This window comes from Capra hircus, chromosome 3, assembly GCF_001704415.2.
Source record: "Capra hircus breed San Clemente chromosome 3, ASM170441v1, whole genome shotgun sequence".
NCBI classification, from domain to species: Eukaryota; Metazoa; Chordata; class Mammalia; order Artiodactyla; family Bovidae; genus Capra; species Capra hircus.
This window is the reverse complement of record NC_030810.1, coordinates 112,206,859-112,229,657: the sequence shown is the minus strand read 5'-3', so window position 1 is coordinate 112,229,657 and position 22,799 is coordinate 112,206,859. Positions and strand designations below refer to the sequence as shown.

Genomic DNA, 22,799 nt, shown 5'->3' with positions numbered 1-22,799 from the left:
TTATTTTAAAAATTAGCATAGTAAAATAATTTACATATAAATAAAATAAATTGCTACCATGTAATGTATAAATAGAGGGACATACATTGTTACTGTAAAAAGGGCATGGGTATGTGAACAAGAAAATCACAACAGACGAACTCTGAACAGCTAATACTCTTAAACACTCTCATTCTAAAGGCACATATTTTGGCATAAAGTAAGCCCTCAATAACCCAATAATTGCAATTACTATTCCTTATTGTATAGCAATATGTGAATATGAAACCTCATGAAAACTATTCAACAAAGGAAGCTGCTAAATTCTGAATGCAAAAATGTTGCACAATGTTCCTGTTAGATTCCCAGGCAAATGAGACCTCTCTAGGGACATCTCCTGAGGAAGCTGTCAGTCATGTTTCTAACCCCCCGGAACCTTCTCTGAGAAGTCACATCCTTCTGATAACTCGAACAGAGGAAGAGCCGGAGAGAAAGAGTCAGTAAATCTCTGTTCAGGACTCATCTGAAGTTTGGCTTCCCGAGAACTGGTGTTTATTTGCCATGGGAGGAAGAGAAAGAAGACACGGAAATAAGAACACAAATTCATTGGAAGAAGGATGTATGGTTTTAAGATGAGGGATACTTGTCCTACACTCCAAACATTTTTTCCCCCCACCTCCTGCCCATTACTACCTTCCCAAGATTCTTGTCACTGAAAAGAAACAGACCCCAGGTCAGTCTATATTCTAATTGGTTCAGTGATTAAAAGATAAGGGAACTGTTGTTTGTGTAGTATTTTATTATAAAAGTAATATATGGTCTGTACAGAAGAATTAACAAAGCAAATGAAAAGCACCAATAATTCCATCCCCAGAAACAATCACTTTTAATATATTGGCATATGTTAGTCTATTTCAACATTTCTGAAATGATCCATGCTTATCTAATTTTTCTCATATAACCTGTAATATATTTCTATGTTGCTGCAATCTCTTAATAAGAGTAATAACACTGGCTGTGTGAATGTATAATAGAAGAGTCCTGCTGATGAGATGTGCTGAGGCAAGGAATAAATCGGGAGTCAGTTATCTGAGGCTATATCACCTGTGAATGTCAGAACAGGGAGCTTCAGGATTCAGAGGCCCTAACTCTGGAAAAGCCATTCTCCTTCTTTAGAACTGCAGTATCCTCTTCTCCTCCCTAAGAGGAGTTCAGGCCAGAAGACACCAGATCCTGGCCTCTATGATTCACTTCCCCAAGTCCCAGGCAAGACAACGAAAACTAAAGGCATTTCTGGTAATCAGACTCTGGTTCTTCCTCTGCAACATCCGGGTGCGAGAGGAGTGAATAGGTGATTGCGTTCTCAGCCTGGAGAAAAGAGAAAGGAGCAGTGAGGATCCATGGAGAGGCCACAGGAATGATGCCGCAGAAGAGGCAGCAGGCTGGAGGAGGGGGAGAAGGAAAAGCAGGCGCTGGAGGGCTCACCTCAGTTCTGGCAGCATCAGTTTCAGCATCAGTGAGACCAGCTGTGGGCAAAGAGAGCAGAGGTGAGCAGGCGCAGTACTATAGCATGGAGCCTCCCCACGCTGCGGCTGAGGCCCAAACCAGGCTTGAGGCGAGGACCACTGACCCCAACTCAGCCCTGCGGGCTGAAAGCTTTGTTCCCAGCCCACCCTCAGTATCCCAGACATGGAGCCCCCACCAGCTACATTAGCAAAGGGGGACAGTCATCTGTACTACACTTTTCAGAAAATCACTATTTTTTTCGAAGCTTTTGGGATTGGAGATACTGGGTAAGAGATGTGTGTTGGGTGGGGTGGGGTGGGGGGTGTTCACTATTAGAGTGAAGTAATTCAGATTTTTTGCCAGCCACAGATAGGACCTTTCCAGGTTAGCCAGATGTATTGGGTTGGCCAAAATGTTCATTCAGATTCTTCTGGAAGCTGGTACAGAAAAACCTGAATGAACTCTTTGGCCAGCCCAATAGTATATCTTTGTTGGAGCTCTGAAGAATCTCATACTCCCTCACATCAAAAAGAAAGAAAGCGTGAGAGTGAGCAAGGGAGGCTGAAGAGATGAAAGAAGGAAGCAAGCAAGCCAGCCAGTACTCTCCTTGGTAAAGATCTAAAACACATCCAAACTTCCTCATGTTTTTGCCAACAAACTCACTTTGCCAGTGCGGAAAGCAGCTCAGTATCTGCAAAGCAGCATTCCTCAGGAAGTGGGGAAGGAGTCTGAGACAATGCGTCTAGTGTCTTCATTCATCTCCAGGACACAAGAAGTCCCTGTATGCCATGCTCCAACTTCTGGAACAAACCATGTCCTGAATCCTCCTTCTAATGCATCCCTCTACAATCCCAGCAACCTAGATGAGCCTTTGGGGAAACAATCAGCCCCAGTGTCTTCCTGTGAAATAAACACCTTGTGAAATATATTTATGCCAGTGGTAGAACCAAGCATCAAAACGGCTAATCCACTTGTGTTCGGACACTTTTTTCTACTTCAATTTGGCCCCGGTGCAGACTCAGGTCCGTATCCCCACTTGGCCTGGCCACAGGACCTATGGGTCTTGCTCAAAGTGCAGCTGGACAGCTAGGCCATTTTGCTAAGCTCTCAAATCTGTTGGCTCTGCTCTGAGTCATACTCCAGCCATCCGAGGTGGGGTCCTCAAGGGCTTCTTTTTCCTGTCTGTTCCTGCTGTCTGGGAGCCCCCAGAGAAAGCTCCAGGTCCCTCCGAGCTCTGGTTTTAACTACAGTCAGGAAATCGTCTGGAATGCTCCTGCTCCTTTAACATATTCCCACTTGGGCCAGGGTTGATGGGCACTGACTCTCAGAATGTCAGCCCTGGAAGGCTTCGAGGTCCTCCAGGCCAATGCACTCATTTCCTCAGTGAGGTGATTAAACCCCAAGAGAGGAAACGACACTCAAGATTCCATTTTATGATAGTGACCGAGTTAGTGCCAGGCCCACATTTAACATATCTACAGAAGTGGGCATTAGATCCAGGCTTTGTCAACAGAGGAAAGCCCACTAATGTAGCTAGTACATAGAACTTTCTCGGCCTAAAATCTTCTCTTCATGTTCCACTAAGACTTGAGCCCTTACCCCATCGCTCACCCCATCTACTCTTACCCCATCCACAGACACAGACTGCAGCGAATCTAGACTTTATTCCCGTGGCCTCTTTCTCCTTTCCTCTAGAGTTTTCTCTCTTTAATTCTATTTGCCTTAGTCTTACAGCATCTAACCCCCACCCTGTGCCAGCTCTTCCAAAGCTCCACAGAAAGACCTAAATATCTCTGATGTCCTGCTCTGGAAATACCCCTAGCAGTTCTAGCCCCAGAAACTCAGACAAGGCCATTGTTTCTCTATCTAGGATAGGTGTTCATCTTCTCCTCATTTCCAGTGAGGTCCTCTTCAGGCCCAGGAGTTAGTCTCAGAACTGACCAAGAGATTTGAGCCCCTGCCCTCCTCCCACTGCCCCCTCCCTCTCCTGTGCTCACAAGCTGCTTCTTGATGCACACGGCAGGGTGTCACTGAGCCCGCAGAGGGGAGCTGCACTCACCTGGTTCCTCAGGGAGGGTCTCCCCCATTTCCCTGTGCTCAGGGGTTCCTGAGAGAGCTAGGAGGGGCACATGGAGGTTAGTAGGATTACGGGGTAGAACCTAAGTCTTCAGGACCACAGACCAGAGGCAAGACTGGGTTAGAACCAATACACACCCTTCTCCCACAGACATTCCTCTCCTCCCCACTCCCCAGAGACTACCTTAGCCTCTAAAAGGGCTGGTCTAGAGAGATAGAAGTTGGCTAGGTTAATAGTAGGGACTCATGGGACTGTCAGAAAGGCCGTTCCATTGCACGGTTCTTAAAAGCATCTCTTTCTTCCTCTCAATTTTTCTCACTGAGGCTGTACATTTACTTATCACCGGTAACTGAGGTCTTGGCTATGAACCAATTGCAAAGTGCTTTGTGAGGTATAAGTAGTATTATTTTCTTTGTCAGTGGCTCTGAGTCTTTTTTCCCTTTTACTTTCTCTGGGTCTGGATAACTTTAGCACTTTCTCTTCCCAGTAAGCTAGCTTTACGGTGTTCAGAATTATGATGCTCTGCTTACTTGATTCCTATAGCACCTTCCCTTCTCTCTCAGCAATTTCACAGTAATATTAATACTATGGGGGGAAGGAGACTGCTTTCCAAGAGCTGACATTTTTCAGGTGATCAGTGAAGAGATGTTTATTAATCATCTTACTGTGTGGCAAGCACTGTGCTAGGTGCTGATGGGAAGGGGAAGGAAACATACAACAAAGAGGCAGGCTTACTGCCCTCCTGCGCCCTTTGGAATACAGATTCGTTCTTTAAAGGCAGCCTATGTCAATTCCATGAACTTTCTGCCCTGCTTCACCTTCTTTTTCTCTGCTTCACCATTTATGGCTTCGAAGGCATCAAAGTGCTTCCAGCACCCTCCTTACTCTTCCCCCTGAGCCCCACCCTAGCCACAGTGTTTCTCACTTCCATGTCTCAGCCCCCACGCCTGGAATGCTCATCTACCCTCTTTGCCTGGTTAACTGCTAGCCTCAAACATCACCTCCTCCTAATGTTAACAGCCCATACTACATGATGCTAGCTGTGTGCTGGGCACTGTTATAAGAGCTGCAGGCTCATTCAATCTCATAACCTTATGAGGCAGGTTCTATTTGTGTCCTCATTTTTCAGATGAAGAAACTGAGGCACATAGAAGTTGAATATGATGAGGAAAAACAACTGTTTTCCTGGAAAAAAAAAAAAAAACAACTTTGTTTCCCTGAGTTGCCATCTAAGAATTTTACAGTATGATCACCCTGCTTACTCCCAGTGTCTGGACATTTAAGATAAGGACTTGAGTTTAGGATTCCCATTGTTAAGTTCTCACCTTGATTTTCCTGGGGCATCTTTCAAAACAACCACTTAGATGTTAAGCCCACAAATATGTTGGTGTCCTCCACCTTGACACCATCCTCTCTGCTCACCCATGACCTGGGGCAAAGGGCTGCCACCCCTTCTCATTTCTGGGATCTCTGAGTGGCAAATCTTGTGACTCTACTTCCTTTATGAGAATGTATTGAAACTGTATTTTCAATGAAAACGACCCAGGGTTTTCACTTCCCCAATCTAGGAGTTCAGATGCTAAAGGAGCCGCCAGCCCCGTGTGGGTGGCTCGTGCCTCCTCGTTCAGCTGGTCATGATGTGCACTTTCTTAACACGCCAGCTCCGTCTTCTCAACACACAGAGACTAACTCACCCCACGTTTCTCAGCTGGTGAGCGGAGGCGCTTAGATTTGGACTGAGGCAGTCTGACCCCACCAGTTGAGCTTCAAACACCATGCAACACTACCTCCCTATGAAGCTTCCTCTAACTGGCCCAGCTCGTGCTGGGTCATTCGGGCTCTTCTACCCCTGTTGTAGCCTATGCATTCTCCAATACTGGTCTTATTCCCTCCAGTTGCTCTCTGTACTATCGTACTATTTGTACTTCAGTCTTCTCCACAATATTATGGACTCCCTAAGGGCAGAGGCTGAACTGTTCTTTAACTTGGCATCATCCGCAGAGTCTATCACAGTGCTTGACACATAAGCCAATTTGTTCAGGCCTCTTGAATGAATGAATGAATAAATAAAATATGGGACTATATCTGAATGCTAAGGATTCTCTAGCCCAAAGATAAGGGTTCTAGCCATGTTTGGGGTTAAGGCCTTGGCTAAGAAGGAACTGATAACAAGAGGGACCAAGAGGAACCACAAACCTGAAATTGGCTTTCTCCTGAGGCGGAACCAGGCTGCTATGGCAGCACCAATAGCCACTGCAGCAAAACAAGCGCCTATAGCCACAGCTGTCGTCGTCGACAAGGGGTCACTCGAGCTGGACTCTGGGGAAGACAGACCTCAGGACAGGCAGTACCCTCCCTATGCCACTTCACCCTCCCTGCCCTCCTCCAATGCAACACTCGCTTCCTCCCCCAACCTCACCTGCACAGGAGTTCTGTGAGTGGGCTTGTGCCTCCCCCATACCCTTTTGATTACTCTGCTAATCAAATGAAGGCACACTGTTGAGTGTTTAAGGTGGAGGGAAGGGTTTCTCTTAGCCCGTGGGGAGAGCAGGGAGCATGAACCTGAAGCCTCCAACACTGGACCCCCAAACTGGTAAGAACATGCTATACCTTTGGGATGAATGGACATATCATGAAACATGAGAAAAAATTAGGAAAACTTCAGTTCTTAGGAATGTCCATGAGCTTTGGGAACTTCTACACCAACGAGAAAGCTCTGCTTCACTGCTGTGCTTGGTGTGATGGGCTTATACTTCAAAGTGGAATAAAAGCCTCGTCACCTGTCACCTGAGAGCTGAGGGTTCCAAGCTCTGGACACCATTTATCAAGTTACCCATACCCTTGCCCTTGGCCCCAAAGCCCAGGTTTGCTACTATGGCATTTCTCAAATCTCCATTTGAGACCATGTGACTTTATTCCTAACTATCCATCTCTTCTCCCTTCCTTTCATCTTGAGAGAGCCCCCACCTTGGACAGTGATGTTCACGGGCTGTGACGAGTGTGGCGTCTTCCCGAGAAACGCTGTGCAGTGGTACTGGCCGCTGTGACTGAGGTTGGCGCGTGGGACAGAGAAGTTGGAGCGCAGATAGGAAAATGTCTTGGATTTCCCATCCTGGTAGAACGTGATCTTACTCAGAGGGTGGTTTCTCCAGCTGTGGCACCTCAGCATGATGGGCTCCCCTTCCTGGAACACGAGGCTGGGGGTCTGGAGCAGCAGCCAGTCTGAAAGACACAAAGAGACCGCAGGACCCAGAAGGTCTTGATTCAGATCTGAGACCCAGACCATCCCTCCGGGGGCCAGTATGTGTGGGGGAGTTTAAATGTGGAATCACACACCTCTGGTCTCTAATTCTGGCTCCTTCATGCGTGCACCCTGTGATCCTGGGTAAATAATGAATTCTTCTGGGGCTCAGTTTCCTCATATGCGGAACTAGTCACAATAGCACCATTAGCTGTACTATCTACAGTAGTTGCTGGCACACAATAGGTGTTCAGATATGCTTGTCTTCTCGTCCCGTCCTGGGAGACGCAGCTGCAGCCCTGTCTGGCCCAAGAGGCCTCTGCAGGAGGATACAGGGGACCCGGAGTGAAATCCCTTCCCTAAGGGAAGGAGGGAGATGAGGGAGAAGCCAGTCTGAGAGAGGAGACAGCATGTGAGGGGGACACAGCAGAGACCTGTGTCCTTGGGGAAAGTCATGGGCATCCAACAAATATTAGCTTACTTAGCGCATGTTAGTAAACGTGGAATTTCACTTCAGCGGGGACCCTGTCTCAAGCCAGCAGTGACCTGAGTGGGCCATTCATTAGCCGGCTGTGTACTTTTCCCCAGTCATTTTAATCCTTTTGCTGAGGAAATATTTTTAATTTCTTTATAGTTTAAGGAATAGAGGCTGAGGTAGATACTTATAATCCTGACCTCAGCCCATGCCCTCTGTTTTCCTGAAGCTGGAATTGGGATGAAAGGGTATTAAACAACAGAGAGAGCTGGGCATGGGAAATGAGGCCTGGAGGAGCAGCCAGTCTGAAAGACACAAAGGGACCGCAGGACCCAGAAGGTCTTGACTCAGATCTGAGACCCAGACCATCCCTCTGGGGGCCCGTATGTGTGGGGAGTTTAAATGTGGAATCACACACCCCTGGTCTCTAATTCTGTCCAGAGCTTGAGGCCTTTCAATGTTGAAAGGGAGGAGGGGAATTAAAAAAAAAAAAGCCATATGTGTGTCAGTCAACCACACTTAGTCCCTTCAGCAGATCAGAATGATGCCAACCAAGCCTCTGCATTGGCTGGTGAGCCTGCCACATATGTGGAAGGAAATGTTCACAGCAGAGGGTGTGAGTGACAGGGAAGAGAAAACCACGGGCCACAGCTACAGTGAGACAATGCAGAGAGAAGGTGGGGGCCCCCGGCCTCTGCAGTCACACAGGCTGGAAATTCCCACACCTAACACTAGGGGCAGTCTTGCGTTCCACCCACTTCCTCCCTGACCATCCTGCGTGGCCCTCCTCTTGAGGAGCTCAGACCCTGGCTAGACGGTCTACTCCAGGATTAGGTGAGCAGTCCTCGGTCTCTAGTCGGCTTCTTTTATACAGGTTGGATTAAGCTAGATGGGAATGCTGAGAACTGTAGAGATTTTTTTTAAATGAAGTAAAACTCAGAGAAAATGTCAAAGCTGCTTCCATGTAGCACCTGCAACCAGTTACTTCTCCTCCCTGTCTGGGGAATCCCCTCTACAGAAGGTGTACAGCCTTAGAACAGCACTTTCTTCTCAGCAAAGGCTCCACGGGTGCCAGATTTTAACCTGTACAGTGGAAGCCTCAGGCTTAGGGTGGTTTGCACAAGAGGACCATCTGAGGTCTCCTTGAGGACAATTCCTTGGTGCAGATCATGAGGGCAGGGCCCGGTTTCATGTTCATGGCATTCATGAGGTGTTCTTTAAGTCATAAAAGGGCATTTCCATCAAACTCCTGGGAACAAAACTCTTCTGCAATCTCCTGGAAGCCTTGTAGAGAAGCAATAAACCTATATACCTCTACACTGCAAAGGCTAAGATTACTAGATGGGAACACAGGGTCGATGCCATGAATCCTGGCATAGGCAGAGCCAAATGGAAGTTTCCCAGGCCTCATTTCCCATGCCCAGCTCTCACTGATTAAGGCCCAAGGATGTTGGAGAGAGTGTTTTCATCATAACTGAAATCTCTGAACCCCAGCTAGAATGCTCCTGACCCCTGCAGCACTGCCCTGGATGATAGCATGGATGGTGTCAGGGGAGCAGGAGGGTCCACACTGGTGACCACAACATGGTGAGCCTCCCGAAGCTCTTTCATTTTTTCCCTCTTCTGCCAGAACTGGCAGCTACAGCTCACACAGTACCTCTTAGTGCAACTCATGAAGCAGAAAACTCTTGGAGCCGCAGAACTGTTCTGCAGGAGTATACTTCCCACAGTGCTGGAACTTTGGGAGATTTGCCTTCTTTACTGCTGAATAGATGGGTTGTCCCCTTCACTGGAGCCTCCTGACTGATTCTTATTCAGCACTGTTGGGAGGCCAGTCTATAGTGGCTCATCAAACTCTTTCAGTAATGGAGAACACTGGGAATGCTCCTGCTCAGTCCTGGGTACCAAAGCCCTCAGTTATCTGAGTGAGCATCTGGGGCTTCACAGTGCTTCGTCAAGCTTTGAGTCTTCCATTTGTCTGGATTCCATGCCTAGTGTAGAAGGTGGTGCTGATGGGCAGGGGCCTCGGCTGCCAATCCATCGCTTGGTGAATTCGCATTCCCATTGGTCACTAGTTCAGCTTCTTCTCCAAGACTGCTCTCCTCGTCCATGGTCTTGGGCTCTCTGCTGCCTGAGAACCCTTGGCAGGAACTGAACGCAGTGTGGAGACATCATCTCCCTCCTCCTTGCATTGAACAGCCGATGTCTGGGCTTGTCCAGTCAGTGCACAGAGTGTATGAGGAGAACAATGGGGACCTGTGTTGTGGTGGCTGAGGGGCAGTGAGGCTCACGGGTGCTGCTGCTGCTGGACCAACTGGAGGTGCGTCGCTGGGTGGGGGCGTAGTGGGACTGACGGTGCTGGAGCTGCAGCCAGTGGTCGAGAACAATCTGCGGTCGGATAACCACTTGTTTCTTCAAGAGCTGGATCTGTTGCTGTTGCTAAATCAGTGAACGGGGCTTGACGGGAGTGACTGAGCTCATCAGGGTCTGGCTGGGAGCAGGTGTGGCTGTCCCAGGCAGGTTCATGCCCTGCCGACCACGCCCATCTGCTCTGCCTCCTTGGCCACTGCCCTGTCTGCCTCTGGCTAACACCCCGGGTCAGTCACTGCCTGGATGTAGGCAAGGGCTCCACCTCTCCTGTGCCTTTCCTTGGGCAGCTCCTACCACCACCTATTCCTCACAAGGGCAACTCACCCAAAGGCCCAGGTGTGTGGCCACTTCTTTCTGGACTGAGCCCATGGACAGTGGACATAGCCATGAGCCTATGTCCACTGCCTCCACCAGCTGGACTAAGGTTAGCAAACTGTCCGGAAGTCCTAGAGGGAGTCTGAGTCACAGCTAGGGCCTGGCAAATGGCCTGGGGTAGGCCAGAAAAGAGGTATTAAAAAGCAAAAACATCACTTTGCCAACAAAGATCCATACCGTCAAAGCAATAGATTTTCCAGTAGTCATGTACGGATGTTAGAGTCGGACCATAAAGAAGGCAGAGCACTGAAGAATGGATGCTTTTGAATTGTGGTGCTGGAGAAGACTTTTGAGGGTCCCTTAGACAGCAAGGAGATCAAACAAATCAATCCTAAAGGAAATTAATTCATTGGAAGGACTGATACTAAAGCTCCAATACTTTGGCCACCTGATGAGAAGAGCCAACTAGTTGGTAAAGACTCCAATGCTGGGAAAGATTGAAGGTAAGACAAGGGGATGACAGAAAATAAGATGGTTGGATGGCATCACTGACTCAGTGGACATGAGTATGAGAAACTCCAGGAGATAGTAGAGGACAGGGAAGCCTGGCATGCTGTAGTCCATGGGGTCACAAAGAGTTGAACATGACCTAGTGACTGAACAGAAACAAAATGGGGAATAGCGTTCTGGCTGGAGCCTTGGGCTGAGACCTGTTGTTCCTCATTGCCAAGTTTTGTACTCAACTGTATCTGCATGGACTCCAGGAGCCTAAGCAGATGGTACCTCCTGCTGGACTACAGCCACTAACAGGCATCAGGATGAGTTGAAAACTAGAGGCACGTCCGGGGCCAGGGTCTGCTTTACCTAGGATTGATTTCCCAGCTGCAGTCTTGGATACATCTAGGCCTGGGATAGATTGAGGGAGAAGGATGTTGTGATCTCCAGTAGCGAAGACTGGGTCAAAGTTGTAACACCAGAAGAGTTCACTCTGGGATTGGCTGGTGAATGGGGAGGCTGATGCTCTGGCCTGACTGACTGGGGCCTGGGTGGTGCTCAGCTGCTGTGTCTTGCTGGCATTTGGGGTGCTGGTCTGCTGCCTGGCAGCAGTTGTGGCCAGCTGGACCACAGCCAGGCCATGCAGCTGCGCCTGCTGGGCTGCTGCTGGACACAAATTGGTGTAAATACTGAGGCCCACAGAGCTGCCCCAGCAGTGTCTACAGAGCCCGCCTTGCCTCTTGTTTATAGAGTGCCTTTGCCTTGGACTGAGAGTGCATTGCCTTCTGTTGGCACTAGTCTCCATGGTAGTGGTCCAAGGTCACCCAGGCTGGTGTTGGGCTCAAGGACGTCATATCTAGCTCTGCACCTAGATCCCCCAGGGTGGTGCCCACCTCGTGTGCCAGTTGTTCCATCATCAGTCACAGTGGTGGGGGTGTCTCACATAGTCCTGAGGAGAGGAAGCCCCTCAGCTCCAGCCCTTCCTGGAGGGGCAGGGCACTGAGGCCACAGCCCTGCCAGGCCACTGAACCTTCTCTCCATGACTGTCTTTTCCTGCTAAGCCCAGAGGGTAAAGATGGCAGGACTGGGACTGAGGCCCACCGGGCCTCTCAGATACTTATGAGGACAATGTGGCTATTCAGGGAGGGAAGGGGACTAAATGAACAGTTACAATGACAATATTTATCATAATCACATTGCAGCTATTTTTTTTTTTAATGGAGAAACTATTTCTTGCCAAGAGCTTTGGAAAATCATTGATCTGTTCAACAAATATTTATTAAGCCCTGCCCTGTGCCTGTGGCTGGAAATATAAGGAGATGAAGACACACGTTTCACCTCAGTTGCACAGAGAGAGGGCAGGGATTAGGGAGATGCAGATTCTCACCAGAACCTCGTGGGGGAGGCAGTGGTATCTCCACTAGCAGGAGAGGAAACTGATGCTCAAAGGTGAATGAAATCATCATGCTTAGATGGCTAGTAATTCCCTGTGCATTTGACTCTGCCACAAAAATGGGTAGATTTCTATGAATTAGAGATTTTCTTCTGCTGCTCTCACACCCAGATGCCTGTTGGTGGCCTGGTCACCTTCTTGCTCAGTCGGCACGAAGACAAAGGAGCCCAGCATATTCTGAGAAATCTCTTAGGAACTTCCACCTCGCCACTCATACTAAGCCGAGGAGGTGGGTTGAAAAGGGAAATGAGTGGACCAAAACCACTTCAAACAACTCACAGCCGTGCTCTCCAGTAAGTCGGTAACTGCCCTTTCCTAAAAACCTCTGCCATGGAAGCAGATTTCATCTCTCCTTGTTCTCCCAGACTCTCCAGGGCCTTCCTCCACTGACCAGAAATCACATCCAGATGCACGGGGTCGCTGAGGCTGGTCTGCTCCCTCTGGCACCTGTAGGATCCACTGTCATTGCTGTTGGCCCTAAAGCTGTAGCTGGGCTGCTTCTGGGTGTGAATGGAGCTCCCGTTATGGAACCACGTGGTGAGGTTGCCTGCATAGAAGCTGGTCCCCTGGCACATCAGCGTCACGTGATCCTCCCTGAGCACATTGATCCACGCAGGCTGGATGCTCACCACAGCTTTTGGGAGATCTGGTGAGGGGCAGAGAGAGGAGGCAGCATGAGGAAAAGGGACCCCAAGGGCCTGGAAGTGAAGTTGCTCAGTCGTGTCCAACTCCTTGCAACCGCACGGGCAGTAGCCTGCACCAGGCTCCTCCGTCCATGGGATTTTCTAGGCTAGAGGACTGGAGTGGGTTGCCATTTCCTCCTCCAGGGAATCTTCCCGACCCAGGGATCGAACCCAGGTCTCCCACATTGTAGACAGACGCTTTACCATCTGAGCCACCAGGGAAGTCCCCAAGGGCCTAAGCAGACCCCAAATCTCAGATGATGGAAGACTGTGGCCATGCTGCGGAGATCAGGAGAAGAACCCAACCCAGGACAGTTCTGTACCTGAAAGCGATGCCGGTGGCAGTTCTGCAGCCACACAGGGGCCCCCAGGAGCCCAGACTCTCTCAGGGAGGAGAGGATGGGGGTAGGGAAATGGGAGGGGGGCAAGCAAACAGTCTAGAAACACAAGTACATCTCACCCGAGGAGCTTTACCCAGTTCCTTCTCTCTGTCTCTATTTCTCTTTCTCTCTCGAACTCACACTCAGACACACACACACACACACACACACACACACACACACACACACACACACACTACACATACATCCTTTGGGGAATCACTTCCCCCACCTCCATAACCTGAGGCACTTGGACACTAGTGGATAAACTGTCTTCGCAGCTGGATGAAGACAAGGGGGCCACCTGGTGGAGGTGCCAGGCTGAGTCAGAGGTCACATTTCTCTTCTGACCCGTTTCATTCTTTGTCCTTTAGAAGAGACCTGTCCTGACACCAAAGCACAGAGGAGTCTCTGTGGCCTCAGGAGAATAAGGAAGAGTGAGAAAGGCCAGAAGGCCAGTCTAGGAGCCCTGGATTCAGTGACCCAGGAGAGCCCCACCCCCTACCAGTCCTGGGTGGCGGAGAGGTTAGTGGTGCTGAGAAAGCAGTGCCCAGCAGTGTTCACCCCACCCAGCTGCAGCCAGTAAACGGCCTCCTAGTTCTCTCCAGGGTAACAGGCCCTGAGGGCTTCAGACACATGCAAAGTAGATGATTTATCAACCCATGGGGGTAACCTAAGCAGATCATGTGATTCTGCATAGCTTGGGTTCGTGGTTTAGTTTGGAGAGAAGAAGGCAATTGAGACAGAGGACAGTTATTTTCTGTGACAGAATCTGTGAGGTCTCATCATAACAGAAGCGGGAGGGCTGAGGCATCTGTGTCCCTTGGCTGCCCACCCCTGGCTTCAGTGGAAGGGAAGCAGGAAGGAGAAGGGGGTGCAGGGCTTCCTGTGGGCACAACTCCTCTTTCCTGGCTCTACCTCAGTCCTGGGTGCCTCCAGAGTTCCTCCAGACAGGGTGCAGAGAGCAGAGAGAGAGGGTGGCTGGGGGACAGAGGTGATGTGGTGAAGTACTTACCAGGTTTCCCAGGAACAGGAGCTGCAAGAGAGAAAGCAAAGATCAGTCTGGTGTTTGGATATGATGATTCATCATTACAGATAATCATCAATCCCAGGTCAGATTCCCTTCACCTGCACAGAGATTTCCCTCTCTGTGTTATTCCCTTTCTCTTCTGCATCACCCATTTCTCCTTCTCATCTGGGTCTTTCCTACCAACATAAATATGCTCCAGGATGTTTCTTTAAAAGAATAAAAATCTCACTTGACCCTGCATAGAATTCCAAAAGTATTTCCCTGCTCCCTTTCCCAGCCTGATTTCTCCATTCTTTTTCTACATAGGCTATCCTCATTTCTTCTCTTTCCAATCACTGTTCTTTCCAATCACTGAACCTCGCTAGTCCACTAAAACTTTTCTTGTCAAAATCACCAATGACCTCAATGACAAATTAAGTGGACATATTCTATTTCTCTCTCAATTTTCCCCATATAAAGGTATATCTTTACCATCTACCCAGGTATTCATGCCAGAAAACTGCAAATCTTCTTTTATTCCTCTTTCCCAAACCATCTAGCTTTGCACCAGTAAATTCTTGTTCATCCTGCTTCCAGTTAGTCCTTACGTGCATCAACTTTAGTCCATGTCCAAACTACTTTTGGCTACTGTCAGCTTTCTTCCATCTCCTAACTTAGCTTTTCCCTTCTTCTGTTCCCCCTGCAATTCATTCCCCACAGAGAAGCTAGAATCATTTTTAAAATAACAAATCAGATAGCACCCCCCTGCTTACAAGCCTTCTAGGTTCCTCCTTTGCTCTTAAAGTAAAATGTAAATATTTACAAGGCCACACCTGATACCGTCCTTGCTCACCTCTCCAGCCTCATCTCAAGGTCCACTTTCCCTATTCACTGAATTCCAATAATACCAGCCCTCTTTAAATTCTTCAAACTTGGGGCTTTTCTGTATGCTGAACTCTCTGAACCCACTTCCTTTGTATCTTCAAATGGCTTAATTTTTATCTTGCCTCAGGTCCTAGCCTAAAAGTCACTTCCTCAGAAAATTCTTTCCATATCATCCTGTGAACACAGGCTATTCTCTCATCTCCCCCACAACAACTGTTCTTATCAGAGTATCCTGTTTACAGCTTCAGAGCCACTTTCCAATTTATGGTTATGCATTTGTGCTTTTTTATTTATTGTTTGTGTCCCTCAGTAGAATGTAAGCTCAAAAAGGGCAATAGCCATGTTAATTTTATTTACCAATACTCTGAAAATCACCCACTGAGTGTTACCTAGGTGAGAGATAAGACAGACCAAAGTTGTGATGACAGTAGAAAGTGAAGTTGAGAACATAGGCATGAGAGAAATTTAATAGGCAGCAAGAGAGTGGCACTGGATGAGGTATGGGGGTTTATAAATGGGTGACCAGGAAAAGAGTTAATTGTGCTCACACAAGTATAAATGTTAGGAGGAGAAGAACATTTGTGAGGGGGAGATGATAGTTGGAGTTTGAATGTGTTCTGTTTCTGAGCTGACAAATCAATTTGCATGTTTCCAACCAGGAAAATGGAAATATAAAACTGTCTCTACAAAGACAAGAAAGACAGGTTTGGAGATCATTGACACAGAAGTTAGCTAAAACCAGAGTGTGCAGAAGTGAAAAGTGAAGTACAGGAAATGGGTAAAGAAGCAGGCCAAGAGGAGGAGAAGAAACAAGTAAGATACGAGAAAAGTAGAGAGAAGTCACCTTCCACTCATTCGCTAAACAAATATTAGTGAATATTACATATGTTCATGCTCTGTATCGTCACTGTAAGGGAGACAGAAGGCCATCTCTCTTGTTCCCTGATAAATCCCCAGGTCCTAGGACAGAGTCTGCACATAGCATTTATGTAATGTGTAAACAAGGCAGTTTGTGGAATCTTTGGAAAGCAGAGAGTCCTTGTACACACTGTCTGGCTCTGGAGGAACGTCTACCTGTTAGAGTAGGATTGGCGCTTCATTACGCAGGCAGTGGAACAGCGCTGAAGGCATTTGTAGAGTACAGTGGCGCGCCCACAGCCATAGCTGAAGAAGCCGTGGCCTCAGTGTGCAGCATGGATCCAGGGAAGAGGAGACAGGAGCAGTCAAGACTAGACCAGAATGTGTTGTAAAAAATGAGCTACAGAGCAATGAAGACCTAAATCCTTGGTGACACCAAAGAGGCAAGTGGACAAAAATGCCAGAAGTCTCTCCCAGGAATCTTGCCTAGGCCTCACATTGATATCACCATGGAAGGGGCAGGGAAGTGTACCCCTCTCCAGGCCTGAGCTCCTCCTTGTGAAAAAGGGAGGAAGTTCCGTGTGCTCCTTTTCCATGCTATTCTGCTTCATTCCATCTCACTTTGTCATGGGGGAATACGCTGTCTTCCTCATCTCTACCTCCTGTCCCAGCATAGTCCAGCACCAAGGGCCAGGGCTCCCGGCACTGACCAGATTTTACTATCCATCATAGTATGTAACCTGGAAAATGGCTGGCTGCATGTCTTCCTCTGGGACCATCCTGAAGTGGATTTGACGGTCATACTCCAGAAATTGAGTTTGGGAGGACATTCCTGGCGATAAGCCTCCTCTGCTTGGCCTTCCCTAGACTCTTTCTCCCACCAGCATTATCAGTCCATGGTCCCTAGCCCAGGGCTGAGAACGTGGTCAGAAAGTAGTGCTCAATCACAGCCTAAGGCCCTCTCCTTCTCTTTCATCAGTGCTGGGACACATCTCCCTGTCTGTACAGTGCAAACAGACATGCATGATGCCTCTGGTCTCACAAGTGATGATTCTAGAATTGCCTGGCTTATGCATTCTCTGGTCCCCATTCCCTGGATAACCGGGACCCTCCTGTGCTTTTTCCCAGGTGGATCTCCTTTCACATAAACAGAACAGGTTTCTGCTCTCTGAAGTGGTTTCTGGGGGCACAGAGAACAGCCACTGCCCCCCACCACAATGTGTTTCATTGCTTCCCCACATCTCCATGGTATCACTGACTCAATAGACATGAGTTTGAACAAACTCCAGGAGATGGTAAAGGTCAGGGAAGCCTGGCGTGCTGCAGTCCATGGGGTCACAAAGAATCGGACACGACTTAGCAACTGAACAACAACAATATCTCCTATTTGCCTAAGACATCATCAGCTCTCTGGCCTAAGATTTGGTCCCAGTGAAACATACATTTCTAAGGAAGATAAACACCTTGGGCATCATTAGTCCTTCAGGTCCAGCTCACTGGACTTTCCTCAGAGCTGGTTCTGCATGGGAGGTGGTAGATTACCAGGGACCTTGGTGCCCAGTGATTTTGGGCAAAACACATTAAAAAAAAAAAAAAAAACCCGACTTTTGCCAATTTCATAATTTCCCAGACCAGCAAGGTTGTCAGACTGTGATTTTCATCAGCCTGGCTTTATCCTCCTGACTTTCCTGATGTGCTGCCCACTGTGGTCCTCATCCTTGCCCCAGCTCAGCCCCAACCCAGGTGGCAGCAGCTGACTTGGAGAAGCCCACCTGCCCATGGTCCTGTTCCACTGCCCCTGCCGGGCCCCCGACTCACCCGGGAAGAGCAGAGCTGTCCACAGTAGCATGTGGCCCCAAGGATGCCAAGGCGTGCAGTGAGCTCGGTCCCTCCAGGCAGCAGGGAAGGCTAGGAATGAGGGGATCCCCATCACCTCCTGGAGTGAGCAGGTTGCTCTGACAGCCCAGCACAGCAGGCACTGGCTTCTCTCGAGGCTTGATAGTCCACCCAGAGGGCAAATTCTGCAGTCCAAAAGAGGAAGTGAAAAGAAGTGTTGCTCTATCACTGGCTCCTCCCCTTCCACCCTCTTTCATCTAGAGAGTTCCCTCCCAGAAGATTCAGGGCTTCCCAGAATGAATCTGGCTCCGTCCCACTCCAAATTCACAGAAAATGTAGGAACTGGGAAACAAATTCTCCTCGTCCTCCGGGGCCACAGCTGGGCTCAGCCCCAGGGAGGAAGAGGGGAATGGTCACCCCTACTCAGCTCAGAACTCCCTGTCTCTTCGGAAAAGGCGATGGAGGAGTGTGCCAGGGAACTCCCCATCTTCTAGATCCATTTAGAGGTGCGGACACTGGCGTCAGACTCCTCCTGAGACTGAGCAGAGGGGCTTGAGGCCACCTTTCCCCATCATTCGATTGCCTTTATTATCATAATCCAGACGCCGTTTTGGATTGTGGAACCAGGACAGAGAAGTGTGTCAGGGTGGCAATAGAATGATCATGCCCATCTTTTATCACCCCTTGACTTTCATTCTTTTAAAAAAATATTTAGTCATGTATTTATTTGACCCCCCTGGTGGCTCAGACAGTAAAACGTCTGTCTACAATGCGGAAGACCCGGGTTTGATCCCTGGGTTGGGAAGATCCCCTGGAGAAGGAAATGGCAATCCACTCTAGTACTATTGCCTGGAAAATCCCATGGACAGAGGCTACAGTCTATGGGGTCACAAAGAGGAGTTTGACACGACTGAGCGACTTTGCCTTGCCTTGCCTTATTTGACCACCCCGGGTCTTAGTTGCAGCATGTGGGATCTTTCGTTGCGGCATGCAGACTCTTAGTTGTGATATGTGGGATCTAGCTCCCTGACCATGGATGGAACGCTAGGGCCCCTGCATTGAGAGTGTGGAGTCTTAGCCACAAGAACACAAGGGAAGTCTCTGTCATTCGTTCTGTGCTCATCCCTCCAACAAATATCTTCTGAGCAGCAACTAGTGCCCTGGTTCTTTGTTTCTCACCCTCATTCCCGTCACTGTTCCCGTCATTATGGCATGGGGAAAGAGCAGGGCTTTGGAGCCGTATTGGTCTAATTTTGAATGACAGGTAGCTTCTCAGAACTACAGATTCCTCATCTGTATAAATGAAGATTAACTTGTCTATCTTTCAAGCAAAATTTCTCAGCCTCAGTGTTATTGACATCTGGGGCCAAATAACTCTCGATGTTATGACCTGTCTCATACATTGTAGAGTGGTTAACAGTATCCCTGACCTCTCCCCAAAGAAAGGCAATGCCAAAGAATGCCCAAACTCAGATATGCAGACGACATCACCCTTATGGCAGAAAGTGAAGAGGACCTAAAAAGCCTCTTGATGAAAGTGAAAGAGGAGAGTGGAAAATGTTGGCTTAAAGCTCAACATTCAGAAAACGAAGATCATGGCATCCGGTCCCATCACTTCATGGGAAATAGACGGAGAAACAGTGGAAACAGTGTCAGACTTCATTTTTTGGGGGCTCCAAAATCACTGCAGATGGTGACTGCAGCCATGAAGTTAAAAGACGCTTACTCCTTGGAAGAAAAGTTATGACCAACCTAGATAGCATGTTCAAAAACAGAGACATTACTTTGCCGACTAAGGTCCGTCTAGTCAAGGCTATGGTTTTTCCTGTGGTCATGTATGGATGTGAGAGTTGGACTGTGAAGAAGGCTGAGCGCCGAAGAATTGATGCTTTTGAACTGTGGTGTTGGAGAAGACTCTTGAGAGTCCCTTGGACTGCAAGGAGATCCAACCAGTCCATTCTGAAGGAGATCAGCCCTGGGATTTCTTTGGAAGGAATGATGCTAAAGCTGAAACTCCAGTACTTTGGCCACCTCATGCAAAGAGTTGACTCATTGGAAAAGACTCTGATGTTAGGAGAGATTGGGGGCAGGAGGAGAAGGGGACGACCGAGGATGAGATGGCTGGATGGCATCACTGACTCGATGGACATGATTCTGGGTGAACTCCGGGAGTTGGTGATGGACAGGGAGGCCTGGCGTGCTGTGATTCATGGGTCGCAAAGAGTTGGACACGACTGAGTGACTGAACTGAACTGAACTGACCTCTCCCCACTAGATGCCAGGGGCAACCCCTATTGTGAAAATAGAAATGTCTCTAGACATTGGCAAATCTGCTCTTGGAGGCAATCTTGTTGCTGACTAAGAATCATGGTGGTCACAGTTTTTGAAAATGAAAAGAGATTTTGTGTGCTAGCACAGGCCCTGGTGCATTGTGGGTATCCAGTCAATGCTAGTTTCCCTTTTCTGCTCTGTCATCATCCTCATCACCGTGTGTTCACCCTCAACATCCCCAGAACATGAGATGCTCTGGGACCTCTCTCGGGACCCTCTGCTGAGACCTCTCTCCCAAATGCTCTCTCAGGAAACAAGCTGTAACATTCAAGGAAATTATACTGTAAAACCTGTTCTTACACTTTGCTGTCTTCCCTTATCTGATTTTTAGGTGAAAAAGTTTCTTTAACCAATGTACAGTCCATGGGGTCGCAAGGACTGCGTGACTTCACTTCACTCACCAATGTCAAGATTCCAGTGAGCTATTATCAACAGTTTAAAAGTTAATTTATATAACATGACCCACAAATTGGAGCCACCCCAGTAGAGCAGCCCGCATCATAAATCTAAGCCTAGGTAAGCCTGCACTTACAGGAAACACCTGTCCAGGAACTTAACATGCACCAATCACAGACTTCCAACTCAGCTTTAGCTACTTTACCTTACTCTACAAGTCAGGATCTTCTAGTCTTGTAAGTAAACTCCCAACCTTCTAGCCAATGGGGCTCTGTTTCCACATGGCCCCTTGTAAAGCTCTGTAAAATTTGGCCTTGCCCAAATCCCTTGGAAAGAGTTCTGCTTATGAGGAACTGTACTACCTCAATCCATGGCTTGCTTTCCCTTGAATAAAGGATATTAATCTTGTAACTAAATCACTTTAGCCTTGTTGCTGGACAGGCAGGGGATATCTCATTTTATTGTGCTAACTTCATTGAGCTTTGCAAATGCATTTCTCACAATTTGAAGACTTGTGGCGACCTTCACTGAATAAGTCTATTAGCACCGTGCTTTTTTCCAACTGCATTTGGCACACTCTGTGTCCCTCTCTCATATTTTGGTAATTCTCACAGTAGTTCAAACCTTTTCATTATTATTATGTGTTATGGTGATCTGTGATCCGTGATCTTTGATGTTCCCATTGAAATTGTTTGGGAAATTTTAGCAATAAGGTCATCATACATTAAGGTGTGTTCATTGTTTTATAGACATGATGCTATTGCACACTTTATAGACTATGGTATAGTGTAAACATAACTTTCATATGCACTGGGAAACCCAAAAAATTGTGTGACTCATTCAATTGCGATATTGGCTCTACTGCAGGGGTTTGGAAGGAAACCCACTCTCTCTCTCTGAGGTATAGCCAATAATGTCAGTGAAGTGTAGTAGATTCTGGGGTTGGCTCTGAGATGAAAGTGAAGGTTCCTGCAGAGCCACTTTACTTTGCTGCCTCTTTAACTGCTCTTCAGCATCTCCGGTAAATTTCTCTTAAACCAAGCTCCACCTATTTGCCATTTGGAGATCAAGTTTGTTTGTTCTAACCCTTTTAGGTGGAAATGTGGGGTGTGAGCAACTCCAGATATTTCGTATTGAGACCTAATAGGCCACAACATTTGAATTTATGCCCAATCTCAGCTACAGTGTAAGCATCTACAAAAAGATCTCAGGAACATGCTCAGGCAGCCAGAAACAGTAAGTCAGGTTGAACTAAGGAAGATTGTTTAAACAAGGGAAAATAATAAGAGCCCCTTATGCAAAAGACTGGAAAAGGAAATGGCAACCCACTCCAGTATTCTTGCCTAAGAAATCCCGTAGACAGAGAATCTTGGCAGGCCACAGTCCATCGGGTTCCAAAGAGTCAGACATGACTGATCGGCTAACACACACATACACAATGCAAAAGAAAGATGTTGGCAGCCATTAGGAACTCAGAAAGCTTGAGGTGAGTCCACAGAACTAAATGCTGAAGGACTTGGGGGAATGGAATTAAACTATAAATTTGGACTATTTTGACCAAAAGCACATCAAAATCTAAGTAGGCACAAGTCAAACTCTTGAAAGCCATCAGAGCATCTGCTACTATAAAGACATATGGGAATCTTAGAAACCAAAGCAGCAAAATTGGTGCCCACAGACTAAGCATTTAAGAGCTGTTAGAGTGCTTACCACCTCTGTCTCAGACTCCTGGACTAGGATCAGTTGGTCAAGGAATGGGTTAGACTGACAGTAGGTCATGTGCCAACCTCACAAAAGTGTCCAAATAACCAGATACTCTGTTGAATACCATATAATCTCCAACCTGGAGGCATTTCCCTATTACGCATTAACTTGGCTCTGAGGAAGGCTTTCTTATCTCTCTTTGCTATTCTTTACAACTCTGCATTCAGATAGGTATATCTTTCCTTTTCTCCTTTGCCTTTAGCTTCTCTTCTTTTCACAGCTATTTGTAATGCCTCCTCAGACAGCCATTTTGCCTTTTTGCATTTCTTTTTCTTGGGGCTGGTCTTGATCACTGCCTCCTGTACAATGTCACGAACATCCATCCATAGTTCTTCAGGCAGTCTATCAGATCTAATCTCTTGAATCTATTTATCATTTCCACTGCATGAACAGCTGACTCATTTGAAAAGACCCTGATGCTGGGAAAGACTGAAGGCAGGAGGAGAAGGGGACGACAGAGAATGAGATGGTTGGATGGCATCACCGACTCAATGGACATGAGTTTGGGTAAATTCCAGGAGTTGGTAATGGACAGGGAGGCCTGGTGTGCTATGGTCCATGGGGTCGCAAAGAGTTGGACATGACTGAGTGACTGAACTGAACTGAACTGAACTGTATATAATCGTAGGATTTGATTTAGGTCATACCTGAATGGTCTGGTGATTTCCCCTACTCTCTTCAATTTATGTCTGAATTTGGCAATAAGGAGTTCATGATCTGGGCCATAGCCTGCTCCCAGTCCTGTC

The 22,799-nt window shown here is 47.8% G+C and overlaps 1 protein-coding gene across 7 annotated transcripts; it reads right to left on the bottom strand.

The window, feature by feature from the left end:
* LOC102186356 (low affinity immunoglobulin gamma Fc region receptor II) lies at positions 759 to 17,769 on the bottom strand. 7 transcript variants are annotated; one of them, XR_001917886.1, is made up of 9 exons: positions 17,545 to 17,769; positions 13,990 to 14,010; positions 12,303 to 12,557; positions 6,530 to 6,784; positions 5,759 to 5,881; positions 3,545 to 3,601; positions 2,149 to 2,285; positions 1,465 to 1,505; positions 759 to 1,347 (listed from the first exon to the last, which is right to left on the bottom strand). XR_001917886.1 is itself a non-coding variant. In XM_005677150.3 (8 exons), exons 1-8 carry the CDS (start codon positions 17,654 to 17,656, stop codon positions 1,261 to 1,263), a joined length of 951 nt encoding a protein of 316 aa, XP_005677207.2. In that variant the 5' UTR covers positions 17,657 to 17,768; the 3' UTR covers positions 759 to 1,260. The 7 variants fall into 7 exon arrangements, 3 of the variants coding, with proteins under 3 accessions (XP_005677207.2, XP_005677208.2, XP_013830963.2); XR_001297379.2 differs by having other exon boundaries at positions 2,149 to 2,282; XR_001297381.2 differs by lacking the exon at positions 3,545 to 3,601 and having other exon boundaries at positions 17,545 to 17,768.

Coding starts and splice junctions, on each gene's coding strand:
- LOC102186356 (XM_005677150.3), bottom strand. CDS start 17,656: ATGGGGATCCCCTCATTCCTAGCCTTCCCTGCTGCCTGGAGGGACCGA. Junction 14,011..17,544: donor GACAGCTCTGCTCTTCCCGG/GTGAGTCGGGGG, acceptor TCTCTCTTGCAG/CTCCTGTTCCTGGGAAACCT. Junction 12,558..13,989: donor TCCTGTTCCTGGGAAACCTG/GTAAGTACTTCA, acceptor GCCCCTCACCAG/ATCTCCCAAAAGCTGTGGTG.